The sequence below is a fragment of the Marmota marmota genome, unplaced genomic scaffold (assembly GCF_001458135.2).
Source record: "Marmota marmota marmota unplaced genomic scaffold, marMar, whole genome shotgun sequence".
In the NCBI taxonomy this organism is placed as follows: domain Eukaryota; kingdom Metazoa; phylum Chordata; class Mammalia; order Rodentia; family Sciuridae; genus Marmota; species Marmota marmota.
Window position 1 is genome coordinate 13,542,800 of NW_026000185.1, and position 15,677 is coordinate 13,558,476.

A 15,677-nucleotide genomic window follows, 5' to 3' on the forward strand; every position below is an offset into this window, starting at 1 on the left:
TTTAAACTTGATAATGTCCGGTTTGTTTGTCATTGGTTGCCTGGGACTTTTTTGTCATATCTAAAAATCCAGACTGATCCCAGCTCAGGAAACTTGACTCACTTTTCCCTAAGAGTCGAAGACTTCAGCATTTTCGGCTAGGCTGTTGATCCATTTTGAGCCGATTTCTGTTTCTGTGTGAGGTGAGGGTCCACCTCGTTCTTGTGCATGTTGGTTCAGCAGCATGTGTTAAAGGACTATTTTTTACCCACTGAATACTCTTGGCACCATTATTGAAAATCAATTGACCGCAAGTGCAAAGGTTTATTTTTGGGCTCTTCATTTGGTTCAATTGATCTGTATGTTCATCCTTATTCAGTATCTCACAGATTTTAAAATTGGAAAGTGTGAGGTCTCCTACTTTGTTCCCCACCCCCACCCCAACACTTTGGGGGCTGTTGTTGGTTCCTTAAGTCTCCACTTATCATCATCTTTTGAGTTTTTTTTTTTTTAAATACCACTCTTTTCAATTTTATGATCTGTAGGATCATACTGTAGGGTAGTTATTTTCATGAGTTCCTGCTTTTTTTAGTTCTACATTATAAACCTCTCCCCCGTGTTATAAACCTCTTTTACACATGATTGGCTATATCATTTGGTTAAATATATTACTGCTGAGGCCAGCTTCATTTCTAAATCAGTGTATGCTCTTCAGATTAGTGTTTTAAGATATATTTCCCAGAAATAACTTTGGAAGAGTTTAATTTTTATTTGTATAGCTGTTGAAAATATTTTTATATATTGAAAATGTTAATCTTTTAATTCAAACTTTGATATGATTTCCCTAAAATCAGCAGAATAGGCAGATAAATGAAGATCAGATCTCACTTAGAAAAGTCACGAATCTTTCTAAGGCTCAGTTTTCTCACCTGAAAAATGGAGATAATAATATCATCATGGAGTTGTTTCTAAGATTACATGGCCTACCACAACACCTGGAACTCAGTAATCCTACTTGTAATAATAATTATTTTCATTGATAAAATTTCAATATCTTCTAAATTTAATTACACAGGCCAGAGGATTGCGGGGGAGAGATAAAGGAAATTAACTAATTAACAGCTATTGGCTGAAGCCAATAAAAGCCTGTTACCCATTCCTGAATGTTTCAAAACCTTGATTTAAAGTCCACAAAGACAGACTCCTAAGTGCCACTATCTCCTGCTTATGTATGAACTTTCTGAACTACTAATCTCAGTCAACCCAGAAGCAACAAGTACAGACTGTAGTCCTACCTGAATCTTCTTCCCCTGGTATGTGTTATACCATCCTAGTATCTATAGATACTGTAAATTCAGTGTAATAATTCATGCTCTCCTTTCCTAAAATTTCATCACAAAAATGCTCATGGCTCTCAAGTCTGATGGGTGCACCTTGCATCTGTTCCAGGACCCTCTTCTCAAAGCAAAGTCTCATGAAGTGAGCTTACACTTTCATGCCCTGAGTCTGCCATGAGTGGGCTCTTCCAATTCCCGAGATGTTCTCAAGGCATCTTTCCTATTATCTCAGTCAAAAGTAGTTGGTTTCTTTCTTTCTTTTTAATGGTTCCGATCTCTTCAGCATCTTTAGCACAACACCCTCCTTAGCGGTAACTTTAAATGCACACTCCTCGTCTGGCAAAACTGCTAAGTTTTCCAAATATTTCCACTCTGCTTTTTGCTCCCAATTTTCTCACTGTACATCAGTTTAAACAGCCAGCAATAACTATGTCACAGCCTCAGTGCCTTACTGCTTGGAAATTTCTTCTACTGGATAAACTAGTCCATCACCTTTATAGTCGGCTTCACACAAAGTCTCAGGGCATGGACAAAATGTAGACTGGTTCTTTGTCAGTAGAGTCCTGGTTCCCACCTTATGAGCACAGCTTTTACTGTCTGTTTTCCTAAAAGCATTCTGATATCCTGAGCTCCCAGAATCACCCATGAAGCTTCATTTGTAGCATTCTAAGCTTTTGCTAGGCTGCTTATCCAAACTCCTCATGTTAACTAGTTCAAAGGCCTCTGGACCACATGGTTAGCATGGCCCCACTCTCAGTACCAATTTTCTGTAGTCCATTTTCCATCCCTGTGACAAAAAATACCTGGGATTAATAACTTAAACGGTGGAAAAGTTTTGAGGGACATTTAAGATCTAAATCATAACATAGAGTCTGTTGCCCCCCAACCCATCACCACCACCACAAAACGATTCTGATCCTTTGCAGGTACCATCAGGGTGTCCTATGATTTCACTCAATTCTGACACTAACTGGAGTGAGCACAGATGCCACAGTTTAAGGGTTCAACCTCACAGGACTGCTTCCACTTCATATGATGGGGAATAGCAAGTCCCCAGGTTACCTGCAAATGATTTTCAACTCAGCTAAAATCCGAGTTCCCAGGACCTCCTCTCAGGTTTAATCATTTTCTGTAGTGGCTCACAGAACTCAGAAGTCGATGTACTTACCAGGTTGTAACTCAGATGTAACTTGGGGACAGATAGGAGAGATGCACATGGCAAGGTATGTGGGAAGGATACAGAGCCTCCCTATCCTCTTGGGGAGTGCCACCCTCCCTCCCAGCACCTCATGTTGTACTCAACACCCAGACGCCCGCTGAACCTTGTCCTTTTAGGTTTTTATGGAGGCTCTATTAGGTGGGCATGGTTAATTAAATCATTGGCCATTGGTGATCAATTCCCTCTTCCACAGAGCTTGGGGTGGTGCTGAAGGTTCAGCCCTTCAGTTAGGTTCCCCTGGCAACCAGTCCAGATTCTGAGGCTTTCCATGAGCCCCCCCCCACACACACACTGTCTGTCAGTCACCTCATTAGCATACAAAAAGACACTTGCCACTACAGAGATTCCCAGGGTTTTAGGAACGGCATGCCAGGAAACCAGAACAAAGACCCAAATATCTATTGCTCAGTTGGGAAGCAAACATGCAGTGGCCCCCGGCCTTAGCAAGGACTTTGGAGTGGATCCCACAAGCATCAGCAGGGCTGTGTAGAGACTAGTGTGGCTGCAGGTGAGGCGTGGATCCGACCACATGTGTGGAGAGTCCGCAGCACAGGCAGTGAGAATGGACAGAAGTGGATGCGTTTAGGAGATATTTACAGAGTAAAAATGGCATAAGTAGACTGAAGCATTCTTTCTAAAAACAGATTTGTATGCAGATGGCTGGGTCATCCTCAGTGAGAGGTTGAAAACATTCACATTTTCTTTCCAGGGCACCAGGGGGCTTTCCTACTAGACATAACTGTAGACGAAGCTCTTGGAATGTTCCTTAGCATATCCTTTCTGCAGTGCTTGATAAGTTGATTTCTTGACTTGGGCCCCCTCTGCCTGGGTTCCAAGTCAGCCATCAAGATGAGGAAATACTGCCTGAGAATCCCCAAGTACAAATTGTAATAATTTCTCCATTATTTATTAACTCATTGCACTTGTGGAGGAGTTGTTTAAAAATAAACGGCAGGATTTGTTTCTTGTTTCTATTTTTCTTAAAGGCAACATCTAATATCCAGAGCCTCTGCCAGTCTGAACAGGGATGAGAACTGTTTATACCCTAAGCTCATTCAGAATGCCTGGGATATTTCTAGAGGTTCAGTCTTGGCAGCAGCAGCTGAGAACGCAGAAATAAATTAAAAAGTCATAAGACATGGCTGGCAGGGTTTGTCTGTGTTCATTCACGCCCATGACTCACTAGGCTTTTGAAGACACAGAATTTCGAAGGACTACCTAGAGGATGGTGGCTGTTTTAACTGTTGTGCCAAAACTCCAATCCCTATGTGGTTTAACTAATTGTGAAATGGACCTACCCTTGTAAACTGAAATGTAGAAAGAAAATATTAACATATGGAGATATCAGTACTATGAATAACACATAAGGTTTACTCTATTATTTAAAGAAATTTTTAAATATTGATTGAAATACTATTCCATTTTTCTATAGTACCTGCATTTCTTGCATAATTAAGAAATAATTATATTGAACATTTGCCATGTGTTGTGCAATATGCACCAGCATATTTCATTCTTGCACTCTATTTTTTTTGGGGGGCAGGGGTTACTGGGGATTGAACTTTGGGCACTCGACCACTGAACCCCATCCCCAGCCCTATTTTGTGTTTTACTTAGAGACAGGATCTCACTGAATTGCTTAGTGCCTCACTTTTGCTGAGGCTGGCTTTGAACTTGTGATCCTTCTGCCTCCGTCTCCGGAGCTGCTGGGATTACAGCTGTATACCACCACGCCTGGCTTTATACTCTATTGAAAAGAAACTCTTACTAGCCTATTGTGTGTTAGTCAGTTTTCTGTTACTGTAACAAATACCCGAGATAATCAGGTTATAAATGAAAAAAGGTTCATTTTGGTTTATGATTTTAGAGATTTCAAGATTGATTTGCCTGTTGCTTTGGGCCTGCCGTGAGGCGACACATGGCAGGGAACCTGTTGTAGAGAGAGGGAGAGGTGAGGCCAGTGTTCCAATATCCCTTTCAAGGGCTTGTCCCCAGTGACCTAACTTCCTTCCACTGGGCCCATCTCCTAAAGCTTCCACTGCCTCTCAGTAGAGCCACGAATTGGGGCCCAAGCGTTCAACACACTGGGCTTTGGGGATACTTATCTAAACCATAGGGTATCCCCACTTTATGGATGATGGGACTGAGGTCCACAGGCTGAGAGTCTCCTGTGGGTCACCGGTTATAAATGGTGCAGTTCAAAACCAGATCTCTTTTCCTCCAGAGGTGTGTTCTTAGCAACAAGCACTGCTGACTGCCTCTGCGGTTTCCTTCCTCTGTTCTCTTCCTCACCTACAAAAACAAGCTCTTCATTCAAAATGTCTCCCTTTCCGGAAATCAAGGTCCTTCCCAGGTTCAAAACTTGAAAATCCCATGATTCTGTCTCAATCTTGCTCTTCCCCGGCAGCACATGTTCCCCTTTAAAACACTGCCTTCCAGCAGCCTTGCTCGGAGTTGACTTCAGGAGCTGTTTTTAGAAGTCAACAACAGAAAACTGCAATTATTGCACACTGAGGCTGTCAGACGCTCCCTGGGTGCCTCTGCCTCGTGGCTCCCACGTTGGCTCCGCTTCCCTAAAAATAATTCAGCTCCACATCTGGTGCCGTGAGGAGATGGAGGTACTTACCAGGCTCCTGACATTGGCCCCGGATGTCAACATTTACTTCTTATAGAAAGGAAATCTTCCACCATCTGTTCTTCCAGTGTGGGGGCGGGAGGACGTGGAGTTTTTTTACGTGTGTGTTATTCACGTTTTCTATAATTACTAGAATAAATAAATATTTCTTTTATTCATTTTATTTCTTAATATTTAATTTTTTTAGTTTTAGGTGGACACAACATCTTTATTTTATTTTATGTGGTGCTGAGGATCGAACCCAGGGCCTCATGAGTGCTAGGCGAGCGCTCTACCGCTGAGCCACAACCCCAGCCCCCCTCACCCCCCATATGTTCCTTTTATAATGGAAAAATAATTTCACTTAAAAATTTAGACCAGTAAAACAAAACAAAATAAAAATCTTGGTAATATATATTGTACACTCCCCTGCTTTGCTAATTTTGCCCCGTTCTTATTTTGAAGTAGTTAAAACCATGGGTTTTTTTACATGAAGAGATGAGGGTTAGAACCTTGACCTGGTCATTTCCTTAGCTCTGTGACTTTTGGGCAACTTAATTATTGACATTTCTGAGCTTCGATTCCTAGTCAGTAAAATGGGAATAATGATAGCAGCTACCTACAGAGTGGTTGGGAGGGTTACACAAGAAGATCAATGTGTGGAGAGTCCGGGCACAGGCAGTGTCCCGTACCTGGGAATTCAATTTTTTTAAATTAATTCTGTGATACTGTCTTGGGGGTTTAGTTGTTGCTTTTGAGATGGCGTCTTCCTATGTTGCCCAGGCATCGACAAACTCATGATACTGCTGGGCATGGTGGCATCCACCTGTAATTCCAGTGACTCAGGAGACTGAAGCAGGAGGATCACAAGTTCAAGGCCAGCCTCAGCAACTTAGTGAGACCTTGTGTCAAAATTAATAATTAAAAAAGGGGTGCTGGGACTGTAGCTCAGTGCTAGAGTGTTCCTGGGTCCAATCCCAAGAACCAGAAAAACCTCAAAACCAACCAAAAAAAAAAAAAAAAAAAAGGAGGAGGAGGCCCCCAGCCCTCGCCATCTCACCATCTTCTGCTTCAGCTTCTTGAGTAGCTGGGACTACGGGCTTGTACCGGGGCACCAGCTGGTTCTGTGGTATTGTTGATATTCCATTGCAAGGGCGAGGTGCTCCCACACCCTGCTGAGCTGTGTGACTCTTCGCCTGGGGTCTGCATTAAAAGGTCCTCGGGTTTCTGTGCCTGTTCTCCCTGCCACTCCATTCTTCCAAGTTTATTTCATTTTATTGTGGTTGAGGTTCAGCGCACACCCAGCAGGATGCACTGGCCAGAGCTAACAGCTCCATGATCACGTGTGCCTACTGAATGTGACCCCACCTGGCTCAACACAGGGCATGTATCCAGCACCCCCGGGGCTCCCTCAGGCCTCTGTGACTGACGGCTCTTGCTGAGCGTTATGTCTGGGAGATGGGACTGGACCGCTGTGGGCAGCACTGGGTCTCTCTTCCCAATGCCGTGTAAATATTCCTCTGTATGAATATGAGCACAGCGTGTAAGCCCGTTCACCTACTGATGGACACTCATACCGTGCCCAGTTTGGGGCCATTATGAGAAATCCTGCTACTCTGATGCTCTTAGATCCTTTTCCCTTTGGTGGCGCATTTGGAATGGCGAGGTCAGAGGGTGTACATTTGCTTAGTTCTATCAGATACTTCCAAGTCACTTTGCAAGGTGGCTGCACCACTGTACTTTCCCATCAGTGATGCGAAGCTGTCCACCTGCTCTGCCTCTTCACCAGCACTGGGTGTGATGAGTCTTTTTCGGCTTCTCTCTGTGCTTTAACTTCCTTATGACTAATGAAGCAGGACACTTTTTGGTGTCAGCCAGGGGACACCATTTCATTCAGTTATGCTGTTAGACTGTCTGACGGGTTGACTTGCCAGAATGATGTTTAAGAAATGAACGCACATGCTTGAAGGGGACTCGAGGCCCCCAGGATAAAATAAGAAGAGTTTAGAAGCCCGTTTCAGACACCTGCTTTGGCCTTCTCGGCTTACTTTGCAGTTCTTGGCTGTTTGGTGGCTGAGCTTACCAGATCCCTCAGATGAGTGACATCTTGTGAATTCTAAATGCTGCCAAGTGAACTCTTCAGTTGCAACTGTGGGCAGTTATTTCTGTAGTCCACCACGGGGGAAAGGAAGTCACATTTGTTGAGCACCTAGTACATGTGCCAGGCACTGGTACCACAGGTACAAAGCGCCTAGTACTTTAAAAGCACCATTTCCTTCAGGACTCAATGAAGTTGAGATTATTATTTTTAAACTTTTTTATTTGCTCCTTTTAGTTATACAGGACAGCAGAATGTATTTTGGCAAATTATACGTGCATGGAGTATAACTTACTCTATTTAGGATCCCACTCTGGTGGTTGTACATGATGTGGAGTTACCCTGGTCGTGTTTTCAAACACAGGCTAGGAAAGTGATGTCCAGTTAATTCCACTGTCTTTCCTATTTCCCTCCCCACTCCTTCCCTTCACTTCCCTTTGTCTAATCCAGTGGATTTCTATTATCCCTTCCCTAGCCTCCCTTGTTTTGGGTTTGCAGCCACAAATCAGAGAGAACATTTGGCCTTTGGTTTTTTTGGGGATTGGCTAATTTCATTTAGCTTGATAGTCTCCAGTTCCATCAATTTACCAGCAAATACCATTATTTCATTCTTCTTTATGGCTGAGTAATATTCCATTGTGTGTGTGTGTGTGTGTGTGTGTATATATATATATATATATATATATATATATATATATATATATCACTTTCTTTGTCCATTCATTCATTGAAGGACACCTAGATTGTTTCCATAGCTGGGCTATTGTGAATTGAGCTGTTATAAACATGGATGTGGCTGTGTCATAGTAGTTTGCTGTTTTTAAGTCCTTGGGTATAGACTGAGGAATTGGATAACTGGGTCAAATGGTGGTTTCATTCCAAGTTTTCTAAGGAATTGAAGTTGAGATCATTGCGTGTGCCTATAGTTCATTGAGGCTGGGGTTGAGGTGGAGGGTCGCCTGGCAGAACCAGGCTCTAATCCAGAGTCCGCTGGATCCCAGAGTCTAGCCTGCAGGAGCAGCATACTGTGGGTGGGGGGACTTTATTTTTCTAGCAGCTCATGAATCAGAAGCTTTTTCTAGCAAAAAATCTTACAAATATTTCTCTAAGAAGTCCCCTCTACCAAGCCGGGATCACAGTGGAAGGCCCTTTTCAGTCTCCCAGCCCTAGATCTGGTGGACTGGAGTCAGCGGCCGCAATACTCCTGCAGCCTCCGACTGGCAGACCCCCCACGTCTCACCTCCCCCCATCTTTGGGTGCTGACTGGGTGCAGTGGTACCGTTTGGGGGTGGGTCCCCTGAGGATGTTTTTTCTTGGTCTGGATACTTTCTAATGATTCCTTTAGAAAGTCCCTCCCCCTCCTGATTGCGTAGGAGTACCTGTGCTGAATACTGTAGAACATCTGGAAAAACAAAAATCTACCTGTTTCCTTTCATTTTATCTGTTTAGGTTTTGTTTTGTTTCTTTTTTCAAAGGGGGAGATGCTAGGCTATAACTTTGTTGAGGCAGTGGATGTAATTTTGGAGGCAATGAATATAATTATGTGCAGGGAAATCGCGTTTAGGGTATGTGCTATGAAGACCTCACCCAGGACGAATGTAACGTAGGACCCACTTCTTCTAAAAGAAGAAGGTCATTTTTATTTTCTTTAGAAAGGCAGGAAGGACAAGAGCAAGAGCCAGGAATGGCCCAATAGGAGAACCTGGTTCCCAGTGTATCTCTGGAGACGTCACCAGGGTTGGCTTCCGAGACCACAGTAAGGAGATGGTGTCTCAGCTCCTGTCCTTGTCTCCGTTGGGGACATTGTTAACTTGGCATACAGCAATTTCAAATTTGCCTCATCAAAATTTATAGGCAACGTGCCCTTGACATTTCTCCTCATTATTCGAACTTTGCAAAAACATTTTTTTTTTTTTTTTGGTACCAGGGGTTGAACCCAGGGCGCTCCACTATAAGCCACATCATTTTATTTTTTGTTTAGAGACAGGATCTCACTAAATTGCTTAAGGCCTTGCTAAATTGCTGAGGCTGGCCTCAAACTTGTGATCCTCCTGTCTTAGCCTCCAAAGTCACCAGAATTATAGGTGTGTGCCACCATACCTAGCAATGTCACATTTTTTCAAGGCCACATCCTGTTTTGTCAAGTTTATAAATGATTAGATCCCTAGTCATTGCCTGATTGTGGGGTGTTTTTCTTAAGCTGCTCTGTGGTGAGTGACAGGGTAGTGAACACCTGGGTCTTGTGTACATCGATGTCACATCTTTGATTATAGAAACATGTGCCATCCTAGCAGGAGGCAGTTGTGAGACCTTAATCCTATAGAGGTTAAGAGCAGGAATGCCAACTGTACATACAGTTACTCAGCTACTAAGGAGACTGAGGCAGGAGGATCACTTGTGACCAGGAATTTGAGATGAGCCTCGACAATATAGCAAGACCCCATCTCAAACAAACAAACCCTCCTCCCAAAAAAACCCCCATGATGCTGGGCATGATGGTGCACGCCTGTAATCCCAGCATCTCGGGAGGCCGAGGCAGGAGGATCTCAAGTTCAAAGCCAGCCTCAGCAGTTTAGCAAGGTGCCAAGCAACTCAGTGAGACCCTGCCTCTAAATAAAATACACAACAGGGCTGGGGATGGGGCTCAGGGGTTGAGTGCCCTCAAGTTCAATCCCTGGTACCAAAACAAAATCAAAAACAAAACAACTCATGAATATAGGAGACAGACAGCTTAGAGTGTGACCTCAGGCAAGTTATTTTACCTGGCTGCGCCTCAGTCTCCCTGTCTGTAAAACTAGGGGAAAGAACACCACTGAACCTAACTCTGACTCGATCAGTGTCAAGTGCTGAGTAAATACCATAGAAGTGTTAGCTTTTATGATTTACCTGGAGTCCTGGAAGATAGGTGTTAATTGGGTAAAATAAACACCTGAAGGGCTGGGGATACAGCTCAGTTGGTAGAGAGCCTGCCTGGCATGCCCAAGGCCCTGGGTTCAGTCCTCAGCACCACCAATAAATAAATAAACACCTTAAGATTCCTTCCACCTATTGCTACTTGAGTGTGACGCAGCCCCCTCTCGCTGGCCTTGGGCTCCGGGGCAGTGAGTCCGGGAGCATCCACAGAGGCAGCTCCCTGTGCAGTTGGTGGGCATCTCCTGGCACTTGGAGTTTCCCGGGTATTTTCCGGCTCCCCCTCTAGTTGAGGGCAGAGGCTATGCCTAAGGACAATGGCAGCCAATATTTCTGGAGTGCTTAACTCTGATCAGACGCCATGCCAAGCACGTTACCCGACACGTTTCATGAGTCTTCCCAGTGCCCCTAGCTGGCTGGTGGCATTCTCAAACCTGCCCCGCGGTGGACTCAACAGGCCTTGAGTGATACAGCACTCTTCCCCAAACTTGCTGGATCCAAAGGACCCCCCAAGGCAGCCAAGGGGCCCGTGCTGATCCCCAGGCCTGGGCTGCAATGATTCTGGAGGCCTGGTGGGGGCCCAGGAATCTGAATCCTCGCCCCAGCTTGTCCTTTGTCATGAGGCCCTCTCTGGCCAACAAGAGTCACCTCATGACCCTGAGGTCCCCGATTCCCTCCCTGAGCACTAGGCATCCTCTCTGTCCTGTGCGGCTCGTTAGTATGCAAGGCCCTTCTTGTCACGTTGCCTTAACTGAAGCTGAAGGGCTGGCGCATCTCTCGGGGATTTTCCACTCTCCCGGCTCTTCCGGAACTGGCTGCGCACCAGGCTGCCAAGGGGGACAAGGACGACACAGGGCACTGAGACATCTGCCTGATGGAATTGGGAGCCAACCATGATGCTGCTCTAGACTCAGGTGGACACTGGCTCTTTCAGCAGCCCTGCCCGTGTCTCCCCTGACCTCTCTCCTGCCTGGGTCCTTTCACTGAGGACCTCCCGTGCAAGGCTGGGTTCTGCCCAGACCAGGACCCCAAGCGGAGAGCCTGGCTTCTCTTTTCTTTCTTTTTAAAGACAGGCTCTCACTATTTTGCCCAGACTGGTCTTAAACTCCTGGGCTCATCTCTCCTCCTGCCTCAGCCTCAGCCTCAGCCTCAGCCTCAGCCTCTCAGCCTCTGTCTGGGACTACCGGTGTGTGCTGCTGCGCCCAGTGGTTTGACCCTTGCATAAAATTCTCCTGGGTCACAGGTGGCATAAGATAAGCCAGCCCTGCTGTGAGCACCTTCAATCCTCGTCACTCCCGTGTGTCACACCCCCACCCCCGTGTCACCCCGGAGGCAATCACTTTGGATTCTCAGGTGGATACCCTGTATCCTTAATAGGCTCCTATAGCAAGACTTCAGACATTCTCTATGATCCTTGCAGTGACAGATAAGCGCTAGCTCACTTACAAACCACCCCTTCTTCCCCAAATGGCTAAAGTGCTCTTCTTCTTTTATTGATTGACATTGTAATTTTGAGTAGAATATTGGTATCTTTCTTTTCACCTTTGTGTCTGTGTGTGTGTATGTGCAGGGGGGTGGTGAAACAGAGGTACAATAGGGACAATAAAACATATAAGGCACACCCATGTGCCATCACCCAGCCAAGGAAACACTGTCAGCACTTCTTTTTTTTTTTAAGTGGTGGATGGACCTTTATTTTATTTACATGTGGTGCTCAGAATTGAACCCAGAGCCTCCCGTGCTAGGCAAGCACTCCACCACTGAGCTCAGCACTCCTAAAGCTCACTCCCACTCCCCGTGGAGCCACTTACCCTGATTCTTGAAGTACTCTCTCTTGCTTCTTCTGGGGGAGGGGGTCTTTTCACCTTTGAATGCCTCTCTCGGCCTCAGGAGTTGCTCACACACTAGGCATCACCCTGCGCTGGCATCGTCTCTCTGTGTCGCTAAGCTAATCCACCTTGAGGCCTGCTCACTGCTGTATAACCACCGCTGAGGCCCACCACAGTTTGTTTATCCAGTGGCTGTGGACGGACTTTTTGTTTCCTGTTTCCTCCTGCCATGGCCTCTGATTCCCCTGTCCCAGGACACCATGCAGGGCTTCCTGCAGGAAACACAGGTGTGGAATCGCCTGTATTCCTCATCAGACTCAGTGTCACTTGATAACACCGTTTCCCCGTACGGTCGCACCTCCAGAGACTCTGACATCTGTGTAGAGTGGGACCTGAGGATGGGGACTTCCCAGGCCCCCAGCCGATTCCTCTGTGAGGCTCCCTCCCACCCTTATTTCCAGTCCCTTGGTTCTAGACACTGTCTCCAACTCTCTGCTTTGAAAAGGAAACACAGGGGCTGGGGATTCCTCCCCAAGTCAAAGTGTCCCTCCCCCTACCAAGAGCCTGCAGCGCGTCTGCACAGTAGGCCGGGAGAATGTCTCGAGAAAGGTTAAATTTTGAGACTCACAGGCAGCCACCTTAGAATGCTTAGAATCTGAGGGGGCTTCTAGACGCCTCTGGAGGTCCTATCATCACACCTCTGGAGCTTCCTTGAAAGGCTTCCAACACAAGTCTGTTTCTCAGCCCTGGCTAAACAGGAACTTTGACTATATGCCAAGGGCGGCTGGCTTTTGGGGTGAGGCTCAGATACCAATAAATTCCAGAAAGTGACCACATGATTCTTAAATATAGCCAGAGGGAGAAGCTGTAGTCAGGGGGCTTCAAACTTCATACTGATGTTTATTGGACCCCCCCCCCCTCCGCCCCAGGGTCTGCTAATGCAGATTGCTGGGCTCCACCCCTAGTTTCTGATTCTATATCTGGAATGGCGCCTTGAATTTGCATTTCCAACAATGTCCCTGTGTCCCCCAAACACACAGGGGAGCCGTCTGGCTGGTCTGGAGTTCCGCCTGAGGCTGCACAGGTTCACCCAGGTCCCTCCCCATGAGGAAGCGGGCGGCCCAGAGGCGTTCCGTGTGCACACCTCTCCCCGACCCTGTGCTGGGCAGCCGTGGACAGCTGGCGGCAGGCCATGACTATGGCAAGTGTGGAAATGAGCACTTTCCCCCATGCCACCCACCAGGGACCCGTGAGGGATGCTGGGAGAGCACTTAGCCAGGAGCCGAGTGTCCTTGGCTGTGAAGGATCAGTGTCACATTAACAGGGTCTGCATGCAGGGAGGGTCTTCACTGTGGCTGCCTCCAGAGCGTCCATACAGAGAACAAAAAGATACATATTGTACACTGAAAAAATAGGTCCTGAGACCACAGGCTCCAAGAAGAAAGATTATTTTGGTTTGCGTTAATACAGGTTAACTCTCCCTTAGCTGAAAGGGACCAGGAGTGTTTCAGATTTCAGAATATTTTAACTTACATCATAAGATATCTTGGGGATGGGACCCAGGTCTGAACACTGAATTCGTTTATTTTTTTTATACACATCCCCTGGAGGTGATTCTGTACAATATTTTACATAATTTTGTGCATCAGTACCTTGACAGTGTGGAGTTTCCACTGGTGGCATGAAGTCAGTTCTCAAAAAGTTTTGAATGTTAGCGCATTTAAATTCTGGATTTTCAGTTTGGAACGCACGACCTGTACAGTGTGAGTGCACAAAGCCAAATAAACACGTTAGACATTTTGATCACCATTTAAAAAAAAATAGTGGAACACGGAAAGCAAAGGAGAGTGTGGATGCCCTCAGCATTTCAAATCACCTTCTCGGTCAGCACCTGGGCCAAGACAGGGACAGGAGGAAGGGAAGGACAGATTGAAGGACTCACAGGACCTGCCAAGGCCAAGTCCATGCCTGAGAGCTGAAGATCTGGAATTGATTTATTTGAAGTGAAGCATGCCCAAGAATCCTTAGGAAATCTTCGTGTGCCTGACATTTGCGTCGCTGACAATGTCCACCCGATTTCATTAGGAAATACCCAGATTGCTGGTGATAGGAACAGACCTCTCCGCTGTGCAGATGTCTGGCTGGTATATGCCCTTAGTCGTGGGGGATCAGGATAAGGAGATAGATGTACCGACTTGGTAATGACCTCAACACTTTCTGCTAGAGCAGGGCTCTTCACGAATAACTGGAATAACTGGAGCCTGGGACCCCACTCTTAGTCATTTGTGTCCGAGGCAAGCACTTGGACACTGGTGGCAAAAACATTAAAAACTGAATGTCTTTGGGCTGGGGATCCGGCTCAGTGGCAGAGCACCTGCCTAACATGTGCCCTGAGGACCTGGATTCAATTCCCAGTGCTACCAAAAAAAAAAAAAAAAAAAAAAAAAAAAAAAAAAAAAAAAAAAAAAAAAANCAAAAAAAAAAAAAAAAAAAAAGAATCCTCTCCAAAAGGATGTCCCCAGCCCACCCTGGGCTGAACTTCTATATTTATTTGGGGAGTAGCTTTTATTTTGGGGGGATTAACTTCCCTTTTAGAAAGTGCCAGGCTGTGACCAACTAACTTTCCTGTTTGGCAGACTCAGGAAATCACCAGGATCACATTTTTGTCCACATGGACAGAGAAACGATTCTCTTCTGACCTTGTCATTGACCCCAGCAATACCCAAGTTTTTTTTTTGTTTTTTTTTATTTGGGGTGGGTGGAGGGGAACAGGGCATGTGGTGACAGACTGGGTTGAGCTGAGAGCCTGGAATCTGTCATCATCTTTAGTAAAACTCCTTCAGCACCTGGACCTGCAAAGCTCTCTTTCGACCTTTTTCTGAACTGAATTCAGAGTGGCCGTGACTGTGGGGAAGTGGCTTGGGTTTTCAGGTGCAGCCCTCGGAGCACAATGGCTCTGTGTTCTTCCCCGAGGATCTGGGGGGCCAGAGCCAGCAGGCTGTCTCTGGGTTTTGCTGCAACTGCCTCACCCACACATCAGAGTTTCTGGTTTCCAGATGACAAGTCTGTCTAGGTATGTAAATCGATCCTGATTCTCTTTCATCTCTTTGCAGTGAAATGCACCATGGAGGAGTACCAGGAGCCAGCCCACCAGACTCCAGCACCATGATCATCACCCGAATCTCTTCCCTCCAGCGCAATTACCCCGGGCAAGGAAAATGTCCAAATTGTGCTTTCTCTCTTGTGATTTCTTTAATGACAAGACTCAGTACATGTGAAAACAGAATCTTTTCTGCACAAAATAGGATTTGTCACAAACATGCTTAGTGCAAATACTTTAGAAAAATACCTGTCTTAACTTTCTGCATTATCCCAAAATTCATTCTTTCTTCTAGATGTTTCTTCAGTGCTTCAGGAGCATACTATGCCAACTGCTAGCAAAACATATGATGGAAATCTAGTCCCAAGAGAAGTTGAAGTGCTGTTGTTCCACTTTTGCAAAATTCCATATATAGGTCTCAAATCTCTGAATTTCTTTTGTGGTTGTTGTTTGGTTTTGCAGTTCTGGGGCTCAAAACCAGACTCTTGGACATGCTGGGCAAGTGCTCTGCTACTCGGCTACATCCCCAGGCCCGAGATGAGAGACTGAAACTCAGACAACAATCACAAAGGATTTTTTGTTGTCGAGTTT

General features: G+C 45.8%; 1 protein-coding gene across 1 annotated transcript in view; it reads left to right on the forward strand.

The window, feature by feature from the left end:
• Positions 1-15,616, forward strand: part of Iqck (IQ motif containing K) — a 112,449-nt gene extending 96,833 nt beyond the window's left edge. Inside the window, exon 9 of the mRNA XM_048789590.1 lies at positions 15,100-15,616. Within this exon, the coding sequence (XP_048645547.1) occupies positions 15,100-15,155 (56 nt within the window). The 3' untranslated portion in view covers positions 15,156-15,616. The remainder of the gene's footprint in view (positions 1-15,099) is intronic.
• The last annotated feature ends 61 nt before the right edge of the window (positions 15,617-15,677 follow it).